Source organism: Oreochromis aureus, linkage group 4 (genome assembly GCF_013358895.1).
Source record: "Oreochromis aureus strain Israel breed Guangdong linkage group 4, ZZ_aureus, whole genome shotgun sequence".
Taxonomy (NCBI): Eukaryota; Metazoa; Chordata; class Actinopteri; order Cichliformes; family Cichlidae; genus Oreochromis; species Oreochromis aureus.
In genome coordinates this window covers 22532145-22547071 of record NC_052945.1, presented here as the reverse complement: position 1 = coordinate 22547071, position 14927 = coordinate 22532145, and the positions used below count along the sequence as shown (strand labels likewise).

Here is a 14927-nt window from a genome sequence, read left to right as displayed (position 1 = left end):
ATCCGCGTCGTCGTCATAGTATGAAATGGTTCATCTAAAGGACCTGACCTTTTCAAATAGCCCTCAACGGTAATCCTAGAAAAACCTCAAAGAATAACCTTACCTTCATCCTTTGAAGCCTTTCGTGAGAAAATAGTTCTGCAGCCCAAAACATTCAGTCCTGACTCATCATGATACAAGCAGATTTCTTCGGAGTTAGACAGCACAGTAGTTGAACATACCATTTTGCTGTAACATTTAGATGATAAACTCAAAGTATTTAAGCAGGCATGAATGACTTCCTGCCTGTCGTAGTTTCAGATATAGTGTTAGATTGGGTTGGCCACCTCTGGTGTATTATCATCACCTAATAGCTGAATGTACAATATCAATCCACGTTCACTCAGTTAATAATTTATTCATTAATCTCCACCTAAACGAGGTGCTATGTTTGTAGCATGGGCATGGTTTCGTTTCGAAAAGTCTGACATGGACCTTTTGTTTAATTTGAATTATGAAATATCTAAATGTTATTTTACTTGATTCTAATCTGCTGCTGAGTCTCTTACACTGATGGGAATGCAAATAACAGAAAACATTTATGGTCCTCACATTGTTCAGTTGGGAAGCAGACATTGAATGCGTTCCACATATTGGCAGAAGTGTTGCTAATAATATAATCTAGTTTATCTTTGATGTTGTATTCGTCACATATAGCTTCAAATTTCTCACAGATTCTGTAACCAGTGTGTAATCTTTTGAAGTGGTCAAAGGCCAGCAGTTTGAATTTCAGCTGTATCCTCTCTGTCTCTTTAATTTTAAAACTAGCCAATTTAAAGTCTACAATTTGTTTTCTAGAAGCTTTTCATACGATTTATCTTGGGGTGCCTTATATGCATCCACAGGTGTGCCACCAATTTACTCAAATGGACTCTACTAACCTAGCAGAAGCTTCTTAAGCTCAGAATGGAATCGTCTGGAGTTTTCTTATTAATTAAAGACAGAATAAACTTAGTGTATATGTACTATATGATGAAAGTGATCAAAAATAGACAGTGCTTTCTCTCTTTATTGTGACATTTAACTAATTCAAAAGATACCAACAGCCTTCCATTTCAGTTTCTGGACACTTGTGCCGGGCAGTACAGCATGAATTGTCCACAGCAGAAAGCCATCACAAATGCATTATTAAGTGACTTGATTATTGGTTGCAACCTGCTCCTGTCTGTTGTGGAAAACAAGAGCAAATACAGCCCAGTATGTCTCAGAACAGTTACATCAAAAACAGAGAACCTGTTAAAAACTCAGTTGAGTGAGGCTGATCGTGTTTCAGTCACTGTGGACATTTGGTTGGACCAAAAGATGAAGGGTTTCCTTGGTATCACTGTGCACTGGATACAGAAAGAGACAGAGAGAATACAATAATTTTAATAATAATAATTTTATAGCCTATATCGTTATCTTTAAAGTTCCAACCTTTCTAATGCCATTACAGTATAACTTTATGTTGTGGTCACATGACGGTACAGCATTGTCTCTGCATTTTCTACCCACAGTTTGAACTAAATAACAAATAACACGTGTATTTATTCAACTTACAGACAATGAAAACAAACAGAAATCAGAGTGTAAAATTTGAAGGCTTTTATTGATGTTAACTTTTTTTTAAAGTTATTAAAAAGGAAACCCAAACAGACAAACCCCTCTGAGCAAGCACTAGGCGACAGTGGGGAAGAAAAACTCCCTTTTAAGAGGGAGAAACTTCCGGCAGAACCAGGCTCAGTGAGGGGACAGCCATCTGCCGCGACTGGTGAATGGGTTCCCAAAAGTCCATCAATTAAAAAGAGCCATTATAATTTTAAAACTAGCCAATTTAAAGTCTACAATTTGTTTTCTGGAAACATTTTCAGTCGATATCATGATGTTTCTTCTACATTACATCAACCTTGTTTTGTCTCCTGGTGCAACAAAACAGTCGGCCTATAAATGAGAAAAAACGACGTATGCAACCTGGTTTCTTCGATAGTTTGGCTGCCTCCTCTATGAAAATGTCAACAATTTTATCGTCGAATCTTGGGATATCTGATTCCATGATTTCCAGAATTAATTCTGGATCTTTCCACCTTTTACACAGGGCTTTGAAAATGACCTTGTGGAAGTTTTTTAACTTCTTTAAGGGGATTTTATCAATGTCACCCCTTATTTCAGCCCAAATTTTGTTGGTAAGCCTGTTGTAGATGGCAAAAATCCTTTCCGGACTGATGACTATGCCTGATTTTTTTACAAACTTTTCAACCAGCTGTTCCAAACAGATTTCCAGTGAAAATCTGTATTTTTCCTCATCCTCGGAGTGTTCAGAGGTGCTTTGCATGGAGTCACAGTTTTTTTCTTGTTCTTCCTCCACAGAAAGCACCTCAGAGGTGCTTTGCGTGGAGTCACAGTCTTTTTTGTGTTCTTCCTGATCCTCTAAATTTTCACAGTCTTTTTCGTGTTCTTCCTGATCCTTTAAATTTTCACAGTCTTTTTCGTGTTCTTCCTGATCCTCTAAATTTTCACAGTCTTTTTCGTGTTCTTCCCGATCCTTTAAATTTTCACAGTCTTTTTCGTGTTCTTCCCGATCCTCTAAATTTTCACAGTCTTTTTCGTGTTCTTCCTGATCCTTTAAATTTTCACAGTCTTTTTCGTGTTCTTCCTGATCCTTTAAATTTTCACAGTCTTTTTCGTGTTCTTCCTGATCCTCTAAATTTTCACAGTCTTTTTCGTGTTCTTCCTGATCCTCTAAATTTTCACAGTCTTTTTCGTGTTCTTCCTGATCCTCTAAATTTTCAGTGCTGCTTTGCGTGGAGTCACAGTCTTTATTGTCTATTGCAGTTCTGGGCTTGTCAGTTATTGTTTCGTGATTTCGTATGAAAGGGAATTGCCGGTTAATAATCAAGTCAAACTGATTATTCCTGACACCAATCATACCATTAGTGATATTGAGTGTTAAATTACCCACGTTGTGCATTGTTATGTGACTTCGAGAGTTATTGCAAAACGTTTTTTTCTGTGAAAAGAAATAAGGCGCATAGTTTAGTTCTTCCATGACAACTGTGTTGGAAGTCTGCGACCAACATTCAAATTCATGAGCTGCCTCTGTTTTCTCTGGGGCCTCTGTTTTTTGTGCTAGTGTACTTTTTCTTGGAGCTTTTTCTTTTGGATTGTCCTTAATTTTTTACTGCCCATTGTAAAAAGATTAATGTGTATTTATGTGCTGACAATTTGTTCTCCCTTTGTTAAAGCTGGCTTTCGAAAATCCATTGTTACAGGGGGGTATTTATACCCTCGGTTTTAAACTGAAATCCTTTTAAGTCAGTGACGTACTTGATGTCTTTGAACTTAGCTCCGCCCACTTCGGGTAAAAACGGAAGCGTTGCTTAGCAACCGGTGCACGCGCCTCTGGCTGAATCCGTTCGGAGCAATGACTGTAAAAAACATGGACCACGCGACAGCTCCCCAAAAAGGAAGCCAAAACGTCTCTATCGCCCCCTGGTGTCTGGCTGCAGTATAGGTCATAAACCCCGCCTCCTCCATGTTATCGGATGGGACTGGTGTCAGACTAAAATAAATTTATTCTCCTCAGGTAATTTTTTTCCAAAGATTCTTTCTTTTGTTTTCAATAGTTCTCATCATGCTGATTGATGTCCAAGGGGTCTCCTCTCCCATATGATGTTAAATTGGGGTGAAACGTCATCATAACAGCTTTGACTGGCAGCTGCAGTCACGGAGAAACTTGCGTATCTCTGTTCGGGAATAGCAGATAGAGCATAGGCTCTGAGAACGTTTACGTTACGAAAACACGACGGACTGTTTTAACCTGACAGCCTGAGGTGCTCTTCAGTAAACTGGACTACCCGACAGAAGGACCCGAGGCCCCGCTGCACTTTTTCGGTAAATTAAACGTGTTTGTAAGCTAATCCGTAACTACCGTCCTTAGCTGGGTCCTGAGACCTAGCTAGCTAAAATGAGCACTTTCGGCTGTCGGGGTTCGTTTAGCTAATCTGTGCAGGTGAATGAATTTACCCTGACTAAAGAAATCAAGAGAAACGCCCGGGCTACTCAGTCACTAATTACTGTTACTGTACTTTTATGACAAGTATTATACTGTAAAAGCAACAGGCTGCACCCTGCTTCAGCTCCTGTGCAGAGCTGAATATTAAATATGTGCAAACAGCAGCATGTTTTCAGTCTCTTGCCACATCTGTAAAGACAGTAACATTTTTTTTTTTTTTTAAAAGCTTGTACTTCAGTAACTCCTCATTAATCAGTAACTATGGATTAAAGTACTGTAGTGTACTGTAATACTGAAAAAAATGTAAGAGAAGAACTCAGATCCTGAGTGTGTGAGAACAGAGAAAGATCAGCTTTATTTCAGTTTTGAGGGATACAATTTATATTTGAGTTTGATGGTTCTGTTCTCTTTGTGATTACAGGAGCTGCCCTCAGATTCAGACCTCAGCACCACCCAGTGACAGCAGACAGATCATCCAACATGTTAACTGCAAAATGAACTGATGAAAACAGTACAAAGGTTAAAGTACCACATGTGCTGTAGTGAAAGCTGCAGCTGTTTTATTGATAAAGACAAAAAAGGAGTAATCACCCATGTAACTGTGTCACTATATATCAGCATTAACAGGACCACAGTTTGGTGTTTCACAAAGCTGCTGATCTCAGACCTGCACAGCTTCTGTTTTAAACACTTGATGTACTCAGCTGCATGAAGAGCATATGAGATTTTCTCTAACACAATTAAATAAAACCTGATGAAGGTCAAAGGTCGTCACTTGTATGTTGAACTACAAACTTATGATCTGGAATTCTTTCACAGTTTTTTGCAGATAGTGTGTTATTTACCATAAAATGATTCAGAGTTATTCATACCAGAGTAAACAGAGAGGATCATATATTTTTAAATATATAACTTTCTACAGGACTGAATATAATATCTTTATATAAAAGTCCGGAGCCTCTGGGGAGTATCCGAGTATTTATAACATTACACAAACCTAAGGTCTCCATCACAGTGTTCATGAACTGCTGGGTTTATCCATCTCCTGGATCGGGCCTTCGGAGGAGTGCTGAAGATTTCCCTGTGAGGGAGCTGCTGGTGAAGATCATGAGTCCTGCTTGATCAATGCGATGAGCTTCAGTCTTCCTGGTGTTTCTTAAATGATGCCTCTTTCAGTGGGAACTTATCCTTATCCTTGTTTCCTGTATAAGATAACTCTTTATTGTCATTGCACAGTCATATATAGTACAATAGTACAATGAAATTGGAAAACTGTCCTACATCGGCACTACATATAACACAACACGACATGATACGACACATCACAACGCAACACAAACAACACAACACAGTATAATAACTTAGTAATACAAAAGAATAAGTGTATTGTATTGCACACTGTTATTATTGCACATTAATTATTATTTAACTTTGTTATAAATATAAATATTATTATTGTTACTGTTTTTACCGTTGTTACCTCCCCTCCCAAAAAGTCCAGGCAGGTAGCCAGTCAGGTCAGCTATTTGCATTGATTAGGGCTATTGCCTTGTTGTAAAAGCTGTCCTTTAGTCTATTTGTTCGGGACCTCAGCAGCCTGAACCTCCTGCCAGACGGCAGCAGCTTAAACACCCGGTGTCCTGGGTGTGTACAATCCCGTAGGATGCTGCGTGCCCTCTTGAGACAGCGAGTGCTGTACAGGTCCTTCAGGGAGGGAAGAGGATGTCCAATGATTTTTTGGGCCATATTGATGACCCTCTGGAGTGCCTTTCTGTGTGCTGTGGTGCAGCTGGAGAACCAAACGCCGATGCAATATGTCAGCACACTTTCAATGGAGCAGTGGTAGAAGATGGTCAGCAGCTCCTTCTTCAGGTCCATTTTTCTGAGGATTCTCAGAAAGTGGAGACGCTGTTGGGCCTTCTTTAAAACCGCAGAGATGTTAGAGCTCCATTGGAGGTCTGTGTCTATGTTCACACCCAGAAACTTGAAACTGGAGACCCTTTCCACACACTATATGTGATGAATGAGCTACAGTGCTATCTTAATGTAATATAAAAAACAAAACAGCTGTAATAAGGTATACAATCCTTAGTTTGTTGACTGAATATATTATATAAATAATACCCTGGCAATATGAAATGTATATGTAACCAATTTTGTTGAATCATGTCTTTCAGTTTTTATTCAGTTAGATTTTTCTCTTTTTTTTTTTGTTAGTTATCGTCTCTCTTTTCTTGTCTATGCGTGGAGCTGTTTGCACATTGTTGGGAAGGATAATACTAAATACTGGGGGCTGCTAATAGTTAATAAAACTTGAACTTTCCATTATAATTTCACTTTATTCTAATATATATATATTAGAATAATATATCCCAAATACTTAGCAATAGAAGGTACTAGATAATAAGATAATTCATTATTATTTGCTTTTATAAATTAAAATTATCTAAAAGATTTTCCCCTTTTTTAATTTTATGTCTTTATATGAGAGTTGACTGGAGCTGTTTTTGCAGTGTTTTCAATACAGTAATGACCAGTCAGACTGTACTGGTGTTTTTTAAACTAGAAATAGAAAACCTTAGAGATGTTCCAGAGATGTAGTAAAGGAGGACATAAAGAGGGGACATGAGTATGTGACACTGGAAGTGAGCAGCCCAAAGAAGATGATGACCACCCACCCAAGGCTAGAAGGGTAGTGGTCATTGCTGAGGCCATTGCCCAAGTGAGAGAAAGCAATTCACTCCGAATCTAATGGGTTCTGCTTTTGCACATACTTCCCCTATGTTTAATTAATTTCAGCATGGTAGTTTTTATGTAATATTGCAGAAAGAAAAAGCACATCACCAAAAATTGTAAGGCCGTCTGTTTTGTAAAGTATAATAGAAATAAAGGGGAAAAAAACCAAAAAACCCCCAAAACAGTCCAAGCTAGATTTCAGTCATTTATTCAAAATATTTCCATGACAACTATTGGACAGAAATTACATTAGTGCATATTCAAGGTTATTTTATAAAGGATCTCAGATACATATTGCTCTCATTCAGATTTTCCAGTATTCAGAGTGATTAGGGTTACACACTAGTGAAGATTAGAAAGAAAATCCTCTCCCTGAGAGAACTAAAAATACAACCCAGTACACACACCACTTTTGTCATCACCATATGGCCAAAGAAAACAACATAAAACAAAACAACCCCCAAAAAAAAAAAGATTCTGTAGTTTAGTTTAAGACAGAGAAGAAGTGAAAGTCTATGGCTCAGAACAAAATGCAAAATCCAAGAAATGGTTTCGGTTCCTCTTGAAAAATTAAACTGAAATGTAAGCTTACAATTTATTCATTTACAGGGGTAAATTCAAATTTTGAGTGCAGAGAGAGTGCAACGTACCTTTTCTGAAATTAAAACTCCTTTAAGCACAGTGAACACAAAGACTCAATACAAAAGTTAAATACCAAACAATAAATTAGGTTCATAAATTAATAAAAACATCTTGAAGCAACAGCTGTAATAACATAAATAAAGAAAACTGAGCTGCTCATCATTCACAAAGACCCCCCGGGGCCCCCGGAAAAAAAAAATGGCTACTGTGTTTTATTCCAGTGTTGCAATATCTAGGCTCAACTTCACCGTCCTCTGTCCATCAATGTTCGGCAGCATCTCACTCCAGAAGAGAAAGGGGAATAAAGTTTCACAGCCTGCATAACCTGACACAGTGTTTCCTACAAGTCACACACAGAAAAAGGCTGCCTGTGCGTGTCATTAAAACCCACATGGACATAGGTTGTCTGCTCTAAGATAAAGATGTGTGGACGTTGGGTTTTGAGGACCATTCAGTAGCTTGCAGGAGGTTCATTAACCTCTGAAAAGTAATGTCAATGCCAGTATCACTACCAGTATTTCCCCATCTAAAGACTGTACACACATTGTTTTCATGTAAACAGATGCATTTTCCTTTCCACACACACTCAGACCTAATTTACAAATCAGTCATCAACCAACATTTCTGAAAAGTCTGAGGACATTTAATGAAATTACGTACCAAACTATTGCTGTCATCGAAGACGTGTTTTTCATTCCTTAGCATTCAAAAACAAAAAAAACAACAAAAAAAAAACTATGTTGGGATTTTTTTTTAAGTCCCTTTCCCCTGCCTTGTTTTCACATTATTAGTCCTTATACACAGTTTGCTGACCGTGGCCTCTTTCATCATGCATTATGTGTCTCCTTACGTGGATCCGTCGTGCTCGTCTATCCCCTCCCACGGCACCCTCTTCCTCTGACTGACCAGTTCCCAGCGATGAACCGGAGCCTCTTGAATCTAAAAGGTGCAAGCCTCCTGGTCCAGATCCTCTGTTGTTCTCATAGATGAGGATATTGAGGGTTTCTTCGAATATTCGGGCTTGGGAAACTCAACCTAGAAGCACAGGTGTTTGGGAAAGGAAAGGTCGCTGAATATTTATTTGCTGTGTACAGCAACCTGAAAATGTGCTTATTTGTAATAAGTATATGTTCAGGGCATAAGCCCAATACTGGTACAGGAATAAGTTTAAAATCATAATTGCACATCACTTTCAATTAGCCACATGCTTCCTGCCTCTTAATGTAGAAAGCTCAATAAATGACTCCAGTGGGAGGGTTTTCTTTTGGATTTACTGTAGGTTAATTAAAAGGCTGCCATCATTACCAGTGTAAGTGTATTTCTCAAAAATGTTGAACAAATGCTTTAATATTTATTAAACAATGCTTACTTTGGTCTGCTTCTTCTCTGTAGCATAGACAATGGAAGTGCAGCACACTTCAGCAATCTTGCGGCCTTCGCCATAAAAAGACCAGCAGCAGATCTCATCCCCCAGCACGTCTTTGACAAACAGGACGCGCCATTAAATCGCAGGACGAGTTTGTCAAACAGTTCAATGTTCTTCAGCAGGTTATCGTCAGAGTTGCTGGTCACAGTAGAGCAAGAAAAAGTAAGCATCTATGAACTTTGTGGATTCATTATCATTTTACAAATCCAAAGATCTTACCTGGTGTATGAGTATTTGTTGTTTCCTCTGTTGTTCTGCAACTTTACTACTGGCTGTAAGAGCAAGAAAGAGCAACATTAATAAGAGGGTACGTTTAATATAACCTAAAACAAGACAAACACTTAAACTGTTTCTTTCCAGTTAACAGTAAGTGAGGAGCCTTAAACCAAATGGGTCAGTTAAGTAGAAAACACACTGCTGGTGAACAACACAATAAAAACAAAAATAAAATTGCAAGCATCTAGTGCTACACTATTAATTTCCTACAAACGTGTTGAGAAAGTTTCTGGACACAGAAAAGCTTTAGGGCTTTTATTTTGAAATGCACAAGGGAAATGCTGAGTTTCTGTTGACAGGGTAATGCTGTAATTTGTGAAATGGGAACCACACTCTTTACACAGATGTTTTAAGAGTGCTTCAAATAAAGCTCCGCTACCTTCTTTAGTTGAGAAAAATAAAAGCTCTTTTTTCATCAAGTACAATAAACACAATTACCAGCAGTGTCTGCTGGAGCCTGTAACAACCTCAGCTTTTTTTCTTATTTACCAAAGTAATACGATACTATACTGGGCCACACCTCTTAATTTTCTTCTGAAATATTCTCCCTCCTAGATAATCCACAATCAACAGTTTGTTGTATTGCTGAAAAGTGGAAACCACAGCAGCTCAGCCATGAAGTGTTAGACCACGTAAAGTTTCAGAGCGGAGGTTGCCGAATGCTGAGGTTTATAGTGCGTAAAAACTGCAGAGCTCCAAACCTCCTCTGGGATTAACATCAGCACAAAAACTGTGCCAACCTGTGTCTGGAGCTTCATAGCATGGGTTTCCGGGGCATGCAGCTCCTGTAGGTTTCATGTAGCACAGTGCTTACAAATTATAACTACAAGCATTTTAGGCTTGCATATAATTACTGTTGTGTTTTTTTTTTTTTTTGTTCAATACTTTCCCTCGTGCATCTTTTTCCATCTCCTGGGTAACAGTAACAGCATCAGTCACTACTATTAAACATTTAAGAAATGTTTAAGAAAATGACTGATTCCTAAAAATTAATACTACATAACTATCTGTCAGAACTCAACATCTCCAAATTGCATTCACAAACAGCTAGACAGCCATTACATATGGATCCAGCTTAGGGGCCAATTGGATAAAGCTTGAATTAAATTTACCTTTCTACATGTAGCAATCATCCTCTGTTCTTCTTTGGCTGAGGTGATCATGGGTATGCGGCATACACTTTCAAAGACATCCTTTTGTTTCTGAAAGTGAAGAAAACATGTCAAAATTCATACATGTTTCATTTTAATAAACCCACAAAAAAGAAATCTTAGTACCACGTGTTTACCTGCATGGCACTGAGGCAGTGTTGGACGAGCCCCTGGACCCGGTAGTACTGAGCCTCTTTTAGAACTTCATCTAGTTCTCTGTGGTCCTCTGGAAGTGGTACCGAGCCATCTCGAAGGAAGTTCAGAACCAACTCAAAATGCCGACCAGATCTATCCAAAACTACCCAACCTAAAGCAAAAGGGAGAGTAATTTCAGGAATTCTTCTGAGGTCATTATGGTTATATTATATTTACTGTGGTAGTCAAGAGGTCCCTCTAATGTGTTAGCATAACAGCTAACAGCTAACAAAGAGGATACAATGTGAATTGTGGACAACCTCGTTGATGGAAAGATAGGTGGATAGATATGGAAAGAGATTATAGTCATATACAAAAAAAGGACTGTCTCAGTAATAAACGGCCTTTTTTGGAATTTTGCAAATTTGCACATGATCCTTTATTTATTAATTATTTTTGTTTTGGTTGTTATAAATGCTTACAAGATGAAAAGAACGACAACATGTGAACGTTGCAGAAATGTAAACAACTTAAAGAAAATGAAACCTGACAGCTGTATTTACCAATAAGTGGTGGATATGAGGTTAACACATCAGTATTTTAAGGATTTTGGCTGAATTGGTGGAAAACTGAATGACTTCCAAAGTGTAAGACTTTCTGTTCAAGCTCATTTTTAAAAAAAAAAAATGTCTCCTCACATAAAATAAAGCCTACACCTTCTATACAGTGTAAGTCTTGGTGACCTGATACTGCAACAGCCGTTTGACACAACTTGGGTTTTAGATTCTGCTTAGTGAATACACAATAACCAAGAGTTATCATTAATTCCGGAAATAAGTATAACTGCATAAAACCCTGCCTCAAAATCTCAACTAGGGCTGCCACGATTAGTCGACTAGTCACGATTACGTCGACCATCAAAATCGTCGACGACTAATTTAATAGTCGACGCGTGGTTTGAAGTTTTGTAAGATCCCTAAAGACGCAGGAATAAGTAGTAGGATTTAAGAGTGTAATAACGGACTGAAACAGAAGATGACAGCACCGCATGTACAAGGATGCCAGCTGCCGTTAAACCCCGAAGAAGAAGAAGCTGTGCCCCAGAATTCATATCGCAGCCCTGCTCAGTTTCCAACAATGGCGGCAGCTAGTTAGTTTTAATATTACTCTTATTATTCTTTCTGGGTCACAAAATAAACGTTTAACATATTTTCAGGCGAGAATGTAGCTGTGTAAACTTCAAATATCTGCTCAGTTTATGAAGACACCAAATATTTTCAAAAGCGCTCCAACGTTTTCGGAGACGTCTGTTACCCACCAGCTCGATAGCTAGCCGGGGTTCAAAGCTCGCTAGAGCCGGTGAGAACACCGGACTCCCGGCAAATCGTTTTCAAACCCACCGCCGTCTTTCGCTACTCAGGTTAAACATGATACATAAGTCACTTAGATAACTTAAAAATGTTATTGTTTGGCTTTTTTCAGAATTTTATTTGTTCATGCGTAAATCGGTTTGGCTGAGATTAAAGTTATAGCTTTTACACAGCTGAATAAACGTCAAGCAGACAACTGATTAGAAGTGTGAGATGCTTGAGAATATACTCCAGTGTCCTGTTATATTTTAAATAGCAAGGAGCAGACGGCTGAGTTTATTAAACTTCACCGAAACAATCTGCAAATTTCATTAAAATTTAATAAACTATCATCTTGATTTTATTTTTTAGTTAGCACATACCTTAAACACTTAAAGCTGTAAGCTAATGATAGTTATATAAGAGCAGACGCATGCTGGTGCAATAAGCTGTACGTTGTATGTCCAGTGGATGCATGATCTGATTAGTTGACTAATCGCAAAAATAATCGGTGACTAGTCGACTATCAAAATAATCGTTTGTGGCAGCCCTACTCTCAACATCATGTTAAAACTCCTGATATCAACAACACAGTCTTCAAAATCTTAGTGCTCACCAAAGAGATACATCCACCCACCTTCTGAGTCTATGGTAACTTCAGTTTCTCCATTGCACATGCTCCGCAGCAGACTGTCTTCCTTGCTTAACGTCTGGATGGTTGTATAATGCAATGAGCCACCAACATTTAACTTGATGTACTTGCTCCCCAGCAGACCCTGGTTCCTGTGCTCATCTGTGTGAAGGCAGGCAGGCTGGGAAACAGTGGACTGGGCAGAGTTGGCAGCATGACTGCCGACTGAAGCCTCAGCAGACATGGGGTTGAAGAGTCACTTCCTGACTGAAATACACAAGAGTCTTATATTATTTACGCCACTGCGGATAATTATCCTATTTCAGCTGCTTCTTAACTGAGAGTAATATAATAGCTTTAGAACTTTAGGAGAATAGCTTTGTATCTGAGGTACTTTCTGCTTTCTTTCCTCTTTCTGCTCTGTAGCTGATGTTATGATTATCTGTATCTACTGAAGCCACATATAATGACGAATATAAAAAAAAATCAAGTCAGAACAAAGCGCACTGGGAAATGGAGTAAGTGCTCATGAGGGTGTGAGCATAAGCATAATATGCTTATTATAGTTTTATATTTTCAAATTAGTTTTCATTTAGTTTCAATCTTCGAAAAAGTTGTATTATAGTTTCTGTTTTAGTCTCTTTTTAAGTAATATTGTATTTAGAGTATATGCCAGAGGCAACATTTAAGAAAATAAAAATATTACAATAAAAACACATTGTTTTTTAAAAGCAGTCCTGCAGACACCCAAAGTCTTAGCAAACATGTCAATCAAAGCCTTAGGAAAGCTGTGACTAATACTAAAACTACAGTTTCTTGTATATTTTTATTTGATTGTAGTTAGGTTCAGGTTTTCAAGTTCACAATCTCATTTGTTATTTTTATTTATTTTTTTTAGTAGTCTAGGTTTTTTTTTTTTTTTTTTTTTTTTAAATCTACTTAACTAAAATATTTCTTTCCTCACATCTAGTTTTAGTTGACTATAATAACCTTAATCATTAATCACTGTGGGGAATTTAAAAAGAGTTTCAGCTGATCTTTGTGTTACTATGACATTAATACACCATGTGGGTGTGTAGATTTTTTTTTTTTTAAAAAAGGACAAAATTACTAACTGTCACCAAACCTCTAAATCTGTACTAAATTCACATCATTTTCCACACAGAAACAGTAAAATAAATTAGAATAAAACTTAAAATTTCAGCCCTTAAAGTTGTAATCTTTGCAGATATTTTAGACTCACCCAACGTAAATGAGCAACTTAAAACAATTAATAAAACGAATTCTTCAGTCACATCCATTTTGTTTATTGTAATGATTGATTTTTAACATCTACCAGGACAAAACATTAGGATCAAATGACCATTTTTTCTCAAACAGAAAACTGATTCAGACTAGCCTTTTTTACATAAAGCCCCGAGGCGTTACTGGCAGTCACTGATTAGACAACATAAACACTTTCAGTCCCATGAGGCACCTCAAATGACAGCCCTGACTGACGTCTACTGTAATATGACAGCTGCTGACATATCGGACTATTAAACTCAAATTACCCTGAGCTAGCACATAATAAACTGTACTTACCACACTGAACATCCAAGGGTGTTAAGAGAGTGAACCTATCTAAGCTAACAAAACTAAAAGTATAGCTTTAATTAGCCAGCAATCGTTAATCAACTAGCTAGCTTCTGTGAAGAGCCCAGATGAATTTACGGCGCAGCTAACATCTGACGCCTCATTTTAATCGCACAGCTAAAGGAAAGAGGCTAACAGCAGCTAGTCTACTCCGTCACGCTTTAGGCTACTAAGGCTCATTTGCTCTGTACCGCTTCTTTTTAGATGAAAAGTCATAAAGTAGTGACCAGGTACGCGAACTCCACATCCACTCCAATTTCACTGTTGGGCACAAAACTGCAGCTAATATGATGATAAGCTAAATAGGTCAGTCGGAAGCGAAACTAGACATCTTCTTCCGCTGTTTTCTTCTTCTACTTTTAACCGACCTTTGAATGGAACGACTGCCACCTATTGGAGCAAGTGGTTAGTGCTTACACTAACTTGTAATAGATTACCACGCATTCATATTATTCTCTTTTTAACAGAACAACAGAAGTTCTCTAAAAATATATTGAAATGACTATTTTTTTCGGGACCGGCGAGGGTCTCTGTTATAGCTGAGCCTTAGGCCGTGTATTCACTGCCATCTACTGGTCACAGTGAGGAACTGCAACAACACAATATCTGTTCTGCTGTTTGCTCCTCGATGAGTTTGAACAAAGACATGCTCGAAGTGGGTTCAGGTTAATAAAAGTGATTCTAAACTGCCTGTAAGTGTTTGGTGAGTGGATGGAAGGATTTTTTTTAAGGATGTCTGTATTAATCTCTTTAACCTGGGCCAGTGACCAGCATTTGTTACACTGCAAATAATGGGTCTAAAATAGAGGTATGCTCATAAACATAATTATGGTACTAATTATGGCACAGATATAAACCAAAAGGGAAGTGCAATGCGTGTTCACTGGACACTGACAAGTGGGTCTGACTCAGGGTT

The 14927-nt window shown here is 38.0% G+C and overlaps 1 protein-coding gene across 1 annotated transcript; it reads right to left on the bottom strand.

The window, feature by feature from the left end:
* Nucleotides 1–8142: 8142 nt before the first annotated feature.
* On the bottom strand, nt 8143–14480 carry kctd13 (potassium channel tetramerization domain containing 13). The gene is given in 9 exon segments (XM_031732672.2): nt 8143–8431; nt 8434–8443; nt 8778–8905; nt 8908–8972; nt 9054–9106; nt 10223–10312; nt 10399–10568; nt 12383–12643; nt 13961–14480. Coding segments are annotated over 8 exon segments (990 nt in total). The 5' UTR covers nt 12621–12643; nt 13961–14480; the 3' UTR covers nt 8143–8195.
* Nucleotides 14481–14927: the final 447 nt, after the last annotated feature.